We start from the raw sequence: 16,345 nt of genomic DNA on the forward strand, positions 1-16,345 counted from the left end.
AGATGTGTTTGCCTCTGTCGACAGCTGTATTCTGAAGACAGCTGTGACAGTTGGATGTGTGAGTTAGGTGTAACAACATAAAACTGCCATTTTCTTCTCTTTTCTCTTTTCTTTTTAAATATCATCAATGCTTGCTTCAGTTTAACCCTAATCCTATACATACTACATTTCCCCTACTCCATTCAAAGTAAAAGGGATTTCAAAATCATAATACAAAAATTAACTTGGTCAAACTGTGTGGTAACAAATAAGTGCAGGCTGGCTTGGCTGAAGAGAAAAATCAGTTTGGAATCCTGCAGGTAAAGGTCTTAAAGTGATATCTGCAACAACAAAAGGAATAGAGGCTGACAATCCTGCTTATTGTCACCCAGGAACAGTACTATAAACAATGAACAAGATTAAATTATTTCTACCAATACATTACCTTAAGCCATCAGAATAGAGAATTTAAAGCCAAATGATAACATTTATAATATGGATGACAAACAACCTCAAATTTTTTTGTTTTGTTTTTTTTCTGGTTCTTTATTTATAGAATTGAAATAAAGCTTGAAAAGACCATTTTGTTTTTGGAAAATGAAAAACATGATTTCAGGTTTCACTGGGTTATGTAATTTGATAATAATTTTAGTGAAATAAAACACTAAAAATAGATCACAGTAGGCCTTTAACTAAAACATGTTTCCAAAATGTTTCCCTATATCTTTGTTATTCTATAAAGTAAAGTCGGGCCAAAATTTGCAAAATTTGCAAATCCAACCAAGCGCTTTATTGGTTTACTGTCAAATTTCAATAAACTTAAAATACAAATTATGACAATGTTGAGAAAAACTCTAGAAATAACTTCTGCTTCAAGTTAAGAACAAATCAGCTTTTCAAACCTTCAGGGAAATCTACCAGTTGTAATAACCAAGACAAAAATGTTATATACTTGGCCTTATGAATAATTAATTGTCTGAAAATATCAGTTAAGCTACTGACTTGCTTATGTTACTAGTATACAGTCTGGCCAGCCTACATGGAGCTAGACCAGCCTACAGAGTTAGGCCAGTCTGAGCAGAATTAGGTCAGCTTCCACAGTCCCCCCAGCCAAATTAATGAAGTTAGGCCAGTCTTAATGGAGTCAGGCAAGCCTGCACATAGCCAGGACAGTCTACTTGTAGTCAGGTCAGCTTGCACAGAGCTAGGCCAGCCTGATTACACTGTATTCTGTTGGCTGCTCAGTCTTGAAACCTCTAAGCTCTTAGCAGCATAACTTTGTCTCACATATTCAGCCTAGGTAAAACTTGAATATTTCTTACCTCTCTGTCCTTGTTCTTTAAAGAAGAACCTCTGAACCATGCTGAAATAAAGAGAATAAACATGATTTCTCTTTTCAAATTTTGGGTTGTTAAGGAAATATGGCTTCTCATTCCAGCTTTCTGGCTTGAAGGAGACCTCAGGTGCAAGTAGGCACCTCTGTAGAACCAGTTACCTTCTAAATGCTTACTCAGGATAGGTACATCATTTGAAAGAATATAATATGAGATGATCTCTGATGGGATTCAAACCCACAATGGGGATGCAACCAGTGGTAACTTAATTTGGAGAATATCTGTCTTGTATGATTTTGTATTAAGCATTGGTTATTTAATGCTCCTTAAAACTGTTTCTGGACAATTTTATAGATCTGTTTGCCAGTTTTTCATTGACAAGAAATGTATTATAAAAGGTAATAAACAAACATTTTCCTTTATAAGGCTTAGTCAATATAACTCCTTCAAACCCATAGCCTGCTGGCCCCAAATGATTCTACCACAATGTTACCAGTGCAGACCAAGATCTGCCGGCACAACTGTGCCATCAGATGATGGTCTGCAATGTTCAATATTCAGTCTGTACATATTGTGAAAATGGTCCCTAAAAATAATGAATTGTTCTGTCAAGTTTGAAAGATAGGCAACTCCATTTAAGATATTTAGCATGGTAAAGATTAATGGTGGCAATTTTTATTGATCTTAAATTTCACATTTTGTTGATGTTTTTTCTGTTTCTTTTTATACACAAACAGTGCACAAATTAGACTTTATGTTTGCTTCTTCTTTTAACACATGAAAGACACATAAAAGATCCTAAGTAGAATTTATGACAGAAAATAAGAATTTTCCTCTAAAGCATTTATCAACTGCTTCTAATTGTGCACTCTCAAGGGAACAGTTTTCACAAATGCACATCCATAAAGTGACAATCATAAATCTTCTATACATTGATAAAACTATTTCTAAGAATAAAACAGCTTCTGCTTTACAGAAGCCTGATTATAAAATGTCAATCAAGCACCTATGTGATGCTGATGTATTTCTAAAGAACTCTTCAATACAGGAGGTAACATTGTGACAAAACAAGGCAATAAAAGTCACCGTCTGCTGGTGTGAAATTTGTACAGAGTATATGGGAAATAAAACCATCAAAGTCCTCAACTTCCTAGAGATGCATCAACAAAGAGTATATATAAAGCTTATTGATTAACAAACTGTAGCACAGGGGAGTTGAATCTGTATGCAGGCTGAGAATCATTTTGTCCTATTAATTCATTTATTTCTTGCTTGATGATCAAAATCTACTTTTATGATTCACACCCTCCTAAATTATAATACTTTCAAACTCTGGTATAGATGTCTGAATTTAATTTTTCTGCTGGTAAATACTTTAAAAAGAGACATGTATGAATTTGTTTTTTTTGTTTTTTTCTGCAATTAAGTACATTCAAAATCAGGCATACATGTACATTTATATATAAGTTTGTTTTTTTCTACAAGTAAATTCTTTCAAAATCAGGCATATATGTCTAATTTGTTTTTTCCCCCAAAGACCACAGCAATATTAATTCAGTAGGACACTAACACAATTAATTACTGGATTAATTTATACATGTACAAGAATTGCAAGGAAAAATATTTATCTGACTTAACTTGGATGTTCCTGACAAGTGTTAAAGCCTTTATATGGGCAAAATTTAATCTTGTATTAGAAAGATGCCAAAATATGAAAACATGCATATTTTGTCAATTTAGTGTAGTAATAGGTTAACTCCTATCAAATTTTAATAGGAGATAACCCATTGCTGCACTACGGTGACAATATTCATAGTTTAAACATGAACAAGAAATAAATACCAATTTTCACTTTTTTTCACTTTTTCAAAAGACACAATGAAATTATATGATTTTTTTTCTAACTATTGGTCTGCTAATGGCACTAGATCTAACATGTGACCAGTGCAGACCATTAGATCCATGCGCCATGTCGTCTGATCATAGTCTGCACTGTTTGCTATTCAGTCAGAAAATTTTTTGAAATTGTCCCTTAAAATAATGGATGGAGTGGGCAAGTCCTTTTAAGATATTAATAGCAGGGTAAGAGTTTATCGATAAAAAAAAAATCAGAAAAAAACCATTGCGACAGAAATATGTTCATCAAACAGTGTGAATTTCATTTTCCCCGCTATTCTAGAGTCAGCAGCTATCGTGCTGGAAATATATTTCATTATAGGCTATGATATTATAGTCATCCATCATACAGGGTGAATAATAGTCTGCTATGATATTATATAGAAAATACAGAATATGTAACCACTATTCTTTTACTCTTCCTGGATAGAAACCATTTCTATGCTTGATGTGAGATATCATTTAGACAGACGATCTGCTGACATGATGACTTATGCTTTTATCTTTATAGTCAAAAATAGAAAAAAAAGCATTTTTCCTCCTTTTGTCTGCAAAAAACTCTTTTCTCTGATTGTTTCACCCTTTGCATAAAAGACTCCATAACCTTGTTGTGTCTTGGTGTCTTGTTTTTAATCGTAATTAGACAGTCAAATATGAAAATACTTTCTTTTATTAAAGTATAACCTCTGCAAAGTGACTCACTTTGGGAGACATTTTGGTCTTTGCTGAGAGGTGTTTGCTATACAGAGGTTAAATTCATTGTAAAGTCTTACATGTACAATGGCGTAGAATTGATACTGCTTTTGTTAAGAGGTAATTGCTCTACAAATTGGGGGCTGTTCTTCTGAAGTTGGACTGTAACTAAGTAACATGATTCAGAATCATTGTACGAATGGGCAGCCAGTAGTCATGGTAAAACTATATGAGCCTCGTCACGACAAAACCAACATAATGGGTTTGCGACCAGCATGGATCCAGACCAGCCTGTGCGTCCGTGCAATCTGATCAGGATCCATGCTGTTCGCTTACAAACCCTATTACAAGTACAGAAACTGATAGCGAACAGCATGGATCCTGATCAGACTTGGCAGACGCGCAGGCTGGTCTGGATCCATGCTGGTTGCAAACCCATTATGTTGGTTTTGTCATGACGCGGCTCATATGTCCTACCCAAAACTAGGGGTGTGGGTTCAAATCCTGACAGGGACTTTGGATTCTCTCAATTGAGGAAGTTATCCAGCTAGCTTACGGAACATTGTTGGTTCTACTCAGGTACCTGTTCATGCCTTAAATAATCCACAGAAGGGCACCTGAAGTCTTCCTTCCCTCATATGGCTGGAAAGTTGCCAACCAAAACTAGTAGGCTAAGACTTTTTTTATTAACTTCTCAGATGAGTTTAAACCCTTACACTGCTTAGTTTCTTAAATGAATATATATATATATATATATCCAGCTTCCATTTCTTGAAATTGTCCATCATCATTCAATTTTAGGGATAACAAGATGAATATTTTAAGTCAGTCAGCAAATAGTAAAGATTACAGCCTTGTCATAATACATGAAGACTAGCCTGATTCTCTCTATACTTATGGCATTAAGTCTCTATACTTATGGCATTAAGTCTCTATACTTATGGCATTAAGTCTCTATACTTATGGCATTAAGTCTCTATACTTATGGCATTAAGTCTCTATACTTATGGCATTAAGTCTATATACTTATGGCATTAAGTCTCTATACTTATGGCATTAAGTCTCTATACTTATGGCATTAAGTCTCTATACTTATGGCATTAAGTCTCTAATATTTATGGCATTAAGTCTCTATACTTTATGGCATTAAGTCTCTATACTTATGGCATTAAGTCTCTATACGTATGGCATTAAGTCTCTATACGTATGGCATTAAGTCTCTATACTTATGGCATTAAGTCTCTATACTTATGGCATTAAGTCTCTATACTTATGGCATTAAGTCTCTATACTTATGGCATTAAGTCTCTATACTTATGGCATTAAGTCTCTATACTTATGGCATTAAGTCTCTATACTTATGGCATTAAGTCTCTATACTTATGGCATTAAGTCTCTATAGTCTATACTTATGGCATTAAGTCTCTATACTTATGGCATTAAGTCTCTATACTTATGGCATTAAGTCTCTATAGTCTATACTTATGGCATTAAGTCTCTATACTTATGGCATTAAGTCTCTATACTTATGGTTTCAGTAGAGCAGTGTAAATATATCACACTTTAACTCTGTAAAGGTATAGCAGGGACTTTCTGGCTTTAATGGCATAGGAAGACAAAGAGCATAATTATAAGTACTTCCTTACCTGTTGACCCTGAGCCATATTCTTCTATGATTTGCACTGGCTCTCCGACACATAATGGCAGAGTTTTCGCCCCACTCCCTTTATAGTTACAAATGGCTGAAATGAGAAAATACAAAAGATCTTCAAATATTGGTTAAAAATGGAGAGATAAAGACTTGTGATCACTGAAATAGCTGTTATTTTTAGTATCAGCAGTTCTAATACTAACAGAGCATCAACAAACTGAATTTCACTTAAAGGCCCATTAAGCTTGAATACATTTCTATTTTTGGTGTCCTGTTACAATGTCCAGAAAATTACTCATTCGCCATACAGCTGTCCGAGAGACACCTTTCACATCTTTTGCATTTTGGCAATTATTGTAGTTATAATGATTTAGGGTTTTTTTTATGGAAGTCAAAATATGACTTTGTTTACAATTTTCACTACCTTTTATAACAAATTATTTCATATTCAGTGTTATTTTCTCCAGATGATTAGCATCTTACATGTTCTAAATCTATTTAAACAATTTAATACTACACATTTTACAGAAAATTTTATTCATTTCTAAGACTTTATGTGAACTTATTATGTGTTTTGTAAAAGCAAAAATAATGCCGTCGGTCAACAAATCAAGTAAATTAAGCTAGCAAAAAACACTAACAATTCACATAAATTACCAGAAATATGTCAAACTTATTTAATGCAAATATAGTCTATATAGGACAAATAGTAATTTCAGTCTGGATTTACATATAGCATGTGCAGACTATTACACGGATTTTAAATATTTATAGTCATTTCACAATCTCTTTAACCCGCAGCTTTGAAAAACTAATTTCGCTCGTCTTTCTTTAAGGCATGCTGCTTAAAGTTCTATGCCACCGAAACACAGATTCAATAAAACACATTCTAACTCAATGAACATAACAGAACATTAACTAAATGTCAGCTAAATTTGTGCAATGGACTACCCTGCTTTGAATTTGGAACAGTCCATTTTTATCATAAGGGGAGTCAATAACAAAATACTAAAATTGAGGGAAGAGGTGGCCTAGCGGTAAAGGTGTCTCACTCTTAACCCAGGGTCACAATCATGATCCCTCGTATGGCACCAGTACTGGTAAGGTCAGGAAGCGGACACAGGTGGCAGTATCAGTGTTTGGACACCCAAACCCCTATCTGCCCCTGGACCCCTACTACAACCCTGAAAAAATATAATTCAACACTCTAAGGCTTACTATATGGTACCAAATACAAAACCACCGATGAAATTATATAAAAAAAAAATTTCCACTATCAAAATTATAGTTATATCTATATAAGTAAGCTTTAGAGTGTTGAATTTTTTTTTCAGGGTTGTAGTAGGGGTCCAGAGGCAGATAGGGGTGGGGTGTCCAAACACTGATACTGCCACCTGTGGAAGCGGACTCAAAAGTGATTAATATAAGTTTTAAGAACTTGTTTCGCAATCAAGCTAAAATAAATATGTTTAAACTAAAATTGAACTCTCAACTAAGCATCTTAATGTCACAATCTGCAAGGATGTGCAGTCAAAATGACCTCATAAAGGTAAGTTATTGAACCCTGCCAGCAATAAAAATTATGTTGAAGTAGGAATTGACATAATTAATTATATATTAAATCATTTAATCAATCCACTGACTTATCCAAGACAGGAGAGTAAACATTAAAGAGCAATACATTTTAAATTTCTTTTGATAAGATTTTATTCTCTTTTAAAAGTAAACAGTTCTCAATATTGACCTGAATGGGTCAAAAAAATGTTGGCGAAAATATTTTATAATTATTCGTGACATTACATGGGCGAAAAAAAATTATATTGTATATGTATATGACATCGCATGTGTAATTGTATATGCATTTAATACCTTGTTGAATATACCCTAAATTAACACTACCTCACTGAACATACGCACGGATGACATAACACTGTAAAACTTTTATTGTCTTGGTGCACACACACTATATAATTTAGATATACACAATATCACACTGTCAGTTAGTTTACAAGGAAATTAATCCTACATTTTCATAAACTACATGATAGTTATCTTTTCCCACATATATTTATTACATACAGGGCCCATTACATGTATGTCCATCACCTAGTGTATGTCTTCATTAAATGAGTTCAGTGATAAAAATAGGTATTTTTTTTTTTCACAAAATAATATTTCAATGTTATATATATTTTACCCTTTAATATGATTTACACCGCAGCTTCAGTTTTTTAAACCATTCAAACTTTTAAAACAGTGTCTTCATCTGAACGTTAAACAGCAATTTTCTCCCTGAAAGCTGTAATCATTGAAATCACCAATACATTATTGTAGTAATATGTTCAAAGACAAGATGGTATAACTTTACCAGTGATAATCAACTTTTGTATTTAACAAATATGTGACATTAATATTGTAAGATTATCTTAAAATTGTTTGTTTACAAGTCAATTGCAAAGTAAGGTCTTCTCCTTTAAGGCTACAAAAATAACATGGAAACCTTTTCCTGTTTTCCACATTTTTGGGGGATTCAACATTTTGCATTCTAGCCTCTGCATACAGTCTGCCCCCAAAAACATCCCATCGACCCCCTCCCTTCCCCCAACCCGGAAATGATTTAAACTTTAATATTCAATTTATTTCACTCCATACACACTACAATATGACATAAAGATGATGAAAATATAGAATATAGACAGTTCTAAATTTGAGACAAGGCTAGGATAAATTAATTGTCAATAAACAACTGCAATTATAACCCCACATACACACACATCTGCCTTTTTTTTCATCATAACACATGCAGATATTTGAGTAATGTTATTATTAAAACATCATCTGAATCTGTTGACATAATGGAATGTCAATACGAAATCAATTAAGGAAAGCCAATAGATTGGTACGAAAATATCATATTTTTTTCTTTATCTATGTATAAAAATTGATTACTTAAAAGTGGTTGTTATATACATTTGATGAGTAAAATGGTATTATCTCTTATGATATAAAACAAAACGGATATTGCTGCTTTTTTCCTGTTCAAGATGTAAAGATATATTTTTGATGTGATGTAATAAATCAATTAAATAAAACACGATGACAAATCATGACATGCATACTGTATAAATAATATCTAACTGTCTAATTTTTTGTATTTATTTTATTACATGACTGTTATTTATTTGCTGTTTTCAATGTTACCTTGACATTGTTAAGATCAAAAGATGGCGTTCTCGCTTTACTGGTCACCTGACTTTGGCAGGTGCTGACCTCTAAGCATTATTTCATGTACCCTACATTTAAGTCCACAACTTCATGAACCAGAATTATTAGGCTTATGTCTACATCAAATACAAAATGTAATTCTTAAATTCAAACATTTTGATATTGTTGGGTTTTTATTCTCTATTATCAAACAATTACTTCACTACTGTACATTTAAGTCCACAACTTCATGAACCAGCATTACTAAGGCCTATGTCTACATCAAATACAAAATGTAATTCTTAAATTCAAACATCTTGATATTGTTGGGTTTTTATTCTCTATTATCAAACAATTCATAAATTCAAACAATTTGATATTGTTGGTGCTATTCTCTATTATCAAATACATGTACATGTAATTCTTAAATTAAAACACCTTGATATGGTTGGGTTTTTTTTTCTCTATTATTAATTCAAACACCTTGATATGGTTGTTTTTTTTTCTCTATTATTAATTCAAACAATTTGATATTGTTGGAGTTATTCTCTATTATCATATAATTCATAAATTGAAATAAGAAATACATGTACTCTTACTGTACATATCCACTGTGACTCAATGAAATTCTAGGAATAAATAATATCATTATGACATGGCTTAAGAAATTTAAGTAGGTATTTAATCATTAATCAAGTTATCTTATTTTAATTTAATTCAAATTTAAAATTTACTTCCATTTAAGCTTTTACATTAGGGGAACTTCATTTCTGAAAAGTCCCAAGCTAAGTGGCAAACCTCAACAACAAATGAAAGGAAAAATCTTAATTTAGATAAAGCAATTATTGCTACACATGTTCATATGCACTTGAAACAGCAGATTTTCCTTGTATTACTCAACCTAGCAAGTTTGAAAACCAGTTGTTTTACAAATAATTTGAAAAAGGGCAAACAAAGTTGATCCGAAAAAAAAGTAAAGTCACCACTTAAAGACCTCAGACAATAACCTGTGACAATATAAATAGGTAAGGTTATGCCAACTAAGAGAACTTCAGCCTGTCTAACCAAATAAGGGGGGACTAACATAATACTTAAATACCCATTCATATCATCCCAGGCTTTGTTTAGAGCCATTCCCCTTGACTTCAGTCAAGACATCTGCAGCAAAGAGCCTGAGTAAGTTGAAGTGCCAAAGTTTTAAAGTCTTAGAAGTCAGGTCTTACAGGGATAATAGAATGGAAGAGTTTTAATAATGTCATTTACCATTATATATACAGTATACATTGTATATATAATAGAAGTTTATATATATATAAAGTAAACTTCTATTCTACTTGACTTCAATACATTTTATTTGTATGAAACGCTCTTTCTCTTCTCCTGTTTTATAACCAATATCGGTAGTTTGCTGATTTACAAGATAAGGCTTTATAACTGAAGTAACAAATTTCTTTTTGAAAGTTAACAATCTTTTTCCCCATCAATATACTAGTAGCACATGCTTAGCCACATATTAAATAACAAAAGTGACAAGACATTCCCTGTCCACTTCAGAATAACCATGACTGTTCTCTTTTTCCTTTGTTACATGGTCTAAAGTTTAACGTGGGCAACATCTTATCCGGTGAAACTGTTAATGAACAGTTTCAAGCTCCTTAATTCAATTTAATAATTTCCTTTTTATCAAAGAAATGTTATTAAGCACAAGGAAGTTAAAAAGTTATACTTTTATCATCTATTTATATCACTAGGAAGTAAATTTATGTTTATTATTCTTAAATCTTTTATAAAACTACCTACAAAAACAGCTGGTCCTTTGATAAAGTTTAGCTACATAAATTACAAAGTAAACAAATTTTAAGTTTACAATAACCATGTTAAATTTGTATATTAATGTTTTGAATTTGGTATCTCATTGTGCTTTAAAAATTTGGTACCTCATTGTATTTTGAATTTGGTACTTTGTTGAGCTTTGAATTTGGTACTTTATTGTGCTTCGAGTTCTTTACAATGCTGAATTTGTATAACAAAACTTATCTTGTTCTGACTTTGGTACCTCAGTGTGCTGCAAATTTGGTACCTCAATGTGCTTTGAATTTGGCACCACAAAGAATTTGGTACCTCATTGTGCTTTGAATTTGGTACCTCAATGTGCTTTGACTTTTATTTTTTGTTTTGCTCTGAATTTGGTACCTTAATGTGCTTTGAATTTGGTACCTCATTCTGCTTTGAATTTTGAACTATTTAATTATTAACTATTTACTCATTAAGCTTTGAGTTTGTAACCTCCTTGTGCTTTGAAAATTTGGTACCCCATTGCCCTTAATATTTGATACTTCATTGTACATGTTCTTTGACTTTTGTTCTTTGTTGTGCTTTAAATTTGTTACTACAATGTTTTTTGAATTTGCTTTAAATTTGGTACCTTATTGTCCTTGATATTTGGGTACCTCATTGTGCTTTGACTTTTATTCTTTGTTCTGCTCTGAATTTGGTACTTCAGTGTGCTTTGAATTTGGTACCTCATTGTGCTTTGAATTTTGTACCTCAATGTGCTTTGAATTTTGTACAACATTGTGCTCTGAATTTGATACCTCATTGTGCTTTGTATTTGGTTCTTTGTTATGCTTTAAAGAATTTTAACTTTGTTGATAAAAAAAATCATCATTTGATTTAAGTATACTAAACGGTCTAAACCTCACTGAATTTTAATTATTATTACAACAAACTTCGAATACATCATTTTCCAGACCTTTTCAATATTATATGTGTTGTTGTTATTAATATGAAATTATGTGACTTTCTGCAGTAAAGCAGAGATATTTCCTAATTTAAAAGGAAAGCCATGTTAATTTAGGAAATAAACAACTCTTTATGGTATATGATCACTTTATGAAAGTTAAATTTAACATAAAATAACCAGGAAGAAATGATTTTGAACAAAAAAAACATCTCAGTTTGGCAATTGACCTCATTTTTCTTATCAGCCCTTGCACCACTGTACTTACATAAGCTGACATAATCAGCAGAAAAACACAAGGTATTTTCTTCACCAAAAAAATTTCCTTGTGAGTTTTCTATAATAAAAACCCACAGTTTTAACCAATATAAATGTGTGAAGCATTTTTAGACTATAATAATAATGTTGATATGATGAAATCTGTTTTTTTTTTAGAATTGATATATAACTTTATCTAATTTGAATTAAGGCTTGCTAGCTCCTTTTCTAAGTGCTTGTTTAAACTGCTTAATTACAACTTGATCTAAGTGCTTGCTGGCTGCTTTATGTATTAACACTTGATCTGAGGGGATGTTTACTACTTTATTCAACACTTGATCTGAGGGGAAGCTTGATCTTGTTCCTTGTTAGCTACTTTATTTAACTCTTGATCTGAGGGGTTGTTATTTGCTTTATTTAATGATTGATCTGAGGGCTTGTTAGCTGCTTTATTAAACACTTGACTTCAGGGCTTGTTAACTGCATAACTTTATTTAACGCTTGATCTGAGGGCTTGTTAGCTGCTTCATTTTAACACTCGACTTCAATGGCTTGTAACCTGCTTTAATTTACACTTGATTTGTGGACTCTTTAGCTGCTTTATATAACACTTAATTTGATCCTTTAATTAATTTCAGTGTCAGAAAACTAAGGTAAGTTTCTTATCCGTTTTAATCCAACTCAATATCTTCTATCCTACACAAATTCAAATCAAGTTTTAATATGATCATTAATTCTTAAACCTTAATGGTAATCAGACTGAAAACAAGCTCCCATCATTGATTAATGCATAGTTGCAATTAGGCAAAGAAAAATTGGTCTGAACATTCCATTCCTGGTAATTTGAGGTCTTGGATCTGTTAAATGTTCACAAAGGAATCGGCTTAATTATTAGACTGGTTTACATATAAACAAAGAATAACAGTTTTCCTGAAAAAAGTATTGCCGTCTGCCCAGTCACCATTTTGTTACAATAATACTAAAAAACATTTTTTCCTTTCCTTTTTTTTTTTTTTTTTTGGCAATTTGGATGCTAATTTTTTTTTTGTAAGTGCTCATCATGTCTGTATTAACATACTGTCAAACTGAGCTACAGTGTAACCATGGTATCTTGGTACTAAAATTCACTTTAGATGATGATACAACATAATCATTGCAAAAAATGTATGTTTAAATCCTGACTTTTTTTGTGCTAATAATGGTTATGTTAATTATGTTGATGCTATGAAAATAGAGGCATTTTATGAATTTTGGATATCTCTACTTAATACCTGTATGACATGACTTTACGGATTCATGTATATTATGACATAGACATTTTTGGTGCCATTTCTGGTTATTGTTTGTTTCATTTTCCCAACAGTATTTCAGTCATATAGGAGGGTAGTTTCCTAACCATTGTTCCTTGAGAGTTACACCAGTACTAGACTACCTTCCTCCGCGCTGAACTACCAAAGCATCCCCTAAGGATCGAACCCACGCCAGAAAGGTAACTGGATTAGAAGTCATCGACTCTATTTATGGTTATAAATGATATAATTATATGTCTATGCCACAGTTTTTGTGTGTCAATTTTAAGCCACAACCTTATAGTATAATTTTTATTGTGTCAATAATAATACTGTATTCCTAGAGATTATTTGGCGCTTTTTAAGTTTAAGTGCGTTTTTCACAGCGGATACATATTTGTATCCGCAAAAAAGTTGCATGTGACAAATCCACGAAACCACTTTGTTTATCATTATGTCATTATGAAGAACTATGATCAAGTATGCATAACTTTATCTATGCTTACCTAGATAAAATTTCTCTTTGCAAAACGGTCTTGCTGTTTGAAAGTATCCATTGTTTAAAGAGTAAATAAAATAATAAAATACATGTTATTTGCAGTTTGCATACTTTAAATGTAGGTAATTGTACTTGCTAAAAACAAAGAAAGGTGTTATTGTTTGTGATAAGTACAATAGCAAATAAGACCTATATGGATTATTCCAACTAATTGTACTGTGCGACAAGATATTGTGCTATTTTGTGTCAGGGCAATTTCTTGCCTAGCAAGATTCTGACCCGTCCTGAACGAAAATATCTCAGAATCTAGCTTTGGCGCATCAATATATTTTGACTATTATATGGATAAGCATTTACTGTTTATTTTTAATGCTTAAAACAATTATTCAACTTGACATTATGATTATCAATGCAAATATCATTATTTGCAAAAAAATAAGTCATCTGAATTCAACTTTCATTTCTGGGTATCAGAGAATTACATCAGAATGGTATCTCATATCTTACATATAGATTGTTTATAGGTAAAATTTAAAGATTTTGTCAATATCATACACCTATGTCTTAATTTAATGAGAATGTCATCACTCAATATTGTATGAAATTCTGTTATATGTGACATTTACTATCAAATTATTATGTATTGATAGCCTTAAAGTTAAGCATGAGCAAATAAGTTTTGAAAACTGCACTTAAACGTCATATTGTCAAAGTCAATCAATTGTCAATCAATACTTCAATATAAACTGTATGTATTATTTATTTTATGACAAAGTCAAGTGTTTTTCATTTAACAATATATGCCCTGCAACAAAGTTCATATCGCAACTGAGCTTTATTTTTGATGATTAATTCCCTTCAGTTTTTCTGTGAATTTTTTAGCGTCCAATCAAACTGTTAAGTGTCTCCGTTGATATGAAATACTGAGAAGTTTTTATCTGTCTGATGTGATAGTCTTCTTAAAATGTTTCTTACATGTATTTGTTTTCAATTTCAAAAGAAACAAGCAATTATCATAGTATTGCAAGCAATCCATAAGTCCCCTACCGGTTAGAACCCCATCAACATTCTGAAGGGCCATTGGCCATTCACTAATGTTTCAATTTTTCTCTATTTTAAGTAAATTTGTTGGAAAAGTTCTTAAAAAGTGATCACAGGAAACAGTTTTTATGAACAGACAGACAGACGGACTGAAGGACACTCTAAAGTTAATATTTGAAACATCCCTGTTACCAAAATATAACATTTTAAAAAGCAAAATTCTTAAAGAGGAGATAACTCTGGAATTAAAGATGCAATTTCATAAAAATTTCAGCTCTTTTTGACTAATCACAAATATTGTTATATTTGCCATGTTTTAAGCCTATTTGTTGCCAAGGCAACCAATATTTTTTCAAAATAAGAAGAACAGATAAGACATGCATAATCTCAAGACTGTCATCTACCCATATGTCAAGTTTCATAAAAATATTTCCAGTACCCAGTACTTTTTGAGTTATCACTGGATTCAGTTTATGTGTAAAATTTGCCATATTTTCAGTCTATGTGTTGCCATTGCAACCAGAATTTTCAACATAGGAAGAAAACAAAAAGACGTGCATAATCTCCAGACTGCCATCTACACATATTACAAGTTTCATAAAAATATTTCTATTACTTTTTGCGTTAACACTGGATCCAGTTTATGTGTATAAATTGCCATATTTTCAGTCTATTTGTTGCCATAGCAACCAGAATTTTCAACATAGGAATAAAAGAAAAAGACGTGCATAATCTCAAGACTGCCATCTACCCATATTTCAAGTTTGATAAAAATATTTCCAGTACTTTTTGAGTTATCACTGGATCCAGTTTATGTGTAAAATTTGCCATATTTTCAGCCTATTTGTTGCCATAGCAACCAGAATTTTCAACATAGGAACAAAAGAAAAAGACGTGCATAATCTCCATACTGCCATCTATCCATATATCAAGTTTCATAAAAATATTTTCAGTACTTTTCAAGTTATCGCGGGATCCAGTTTTGTGGACGGACGGACTGACGGACTGACAGACAGACAGACGGACGTTCTCACAGGACAGTAATTATGTGGCTACTCTATTGTTCTCTCTATTGTTCTTTTAGCCACGCAAAAGAAAAATAGCCACATAAAAGCATTACGGAATGAATGACATCAAAGAGAACCTATTGTCCCTCTAGCCACATAATTACTCTCCTGTGAGTGCGGACGGACGGACGGACGGACAGACGGACGGAGGGTAAACCTAAAGTCCCCTCCGGTAAACCGGTAGGGGACTAACAAGCGTGTATATAACTATATGTTTAAATTTAATACTGATTTTTTTTCTCTTAAATCAGCCCCCACCGCCACCCTGATTAAGTATGGGCGTCCATGTTTTCATTTCAGTAAATTAAGTAAAAAGGTTAGTGTGACAGAGGTTATTTATTTGCAAATATATTAGCCTGAATTATCTAACATCAGCTCCATCTTTTTCAAGATTTTTGATGACAATTTTTTAAAAATAGATTTGACTTGCGATTGCTTTTCTAAAAAGTTTGTCATTATATATTTAAGCAGTCCGCGTCAAAGATTAAGATGCAATTTTCAAATTTTTTATGTTTCATTGCAAATTATTTGATATTTAAGGAAACTACACATACATAATGTATTAAATGTATAATGTGCATGCCATGAAAAATAAAATGTGACACAATGTGGATGTTGTATCAATAGTCAATACCAAACATTCTACATCATATAATGTCTAAGTCAAAACAGGACTAATGTATAATGAAGCAGA

The 16,345-nt window shown here is 32.1% G+C and overlaps 1 protein-coding gene across 15 annotated transcripts in view; it reads right to left on the minus strand.

Moving 5' to 3' along the window:
• The window catches only part of LOC132726843 (dedicator of cytokinesis protein 3-like), a 146,569-nt gene that overhangs the window by 117,776 nt on the left and 12,448 nt on the right, over positions 1-16,345 (minus strand). For all 15 annotated transcript variants that reach the window (XM_060712222.1, XM_060712220.1, XM_060712223.1 and 12 more), the window contains exons 2-3: positions 5,549-5,644; positions 1,302-1,342 (exon numbers count right to left, since the gene is read on the minus strand). In XM_060712222.1, coding sequence (XP_060568205.1) covers positions 1,302-1,342; positions 5,549-5,644 — 137 coding nt within the window. The remainder of the gene's footprint in view (positions 1-1,301; positions 1,343-5,548; positions 5,645-16,345) is intronic.

The sequence above is a fragment of the Ruditapes philippinarum genome, unplaced genomic scaffold, assembly GCF_026571515.1.
Source record: "Ruditapes philippinarum isolate M1 unplaced genomic scaffold, ASM2657151v2 ctg651_1_1_1_1, whole genome shotgun sequence".
Classification (NCBI taxonomy): domain Eukaryota; kingdom Metazoa; phylum Mollusca; class Bivalvia; order Venerida; family Veneridae; genus Ruditapes; species Ruditapes philippinarum.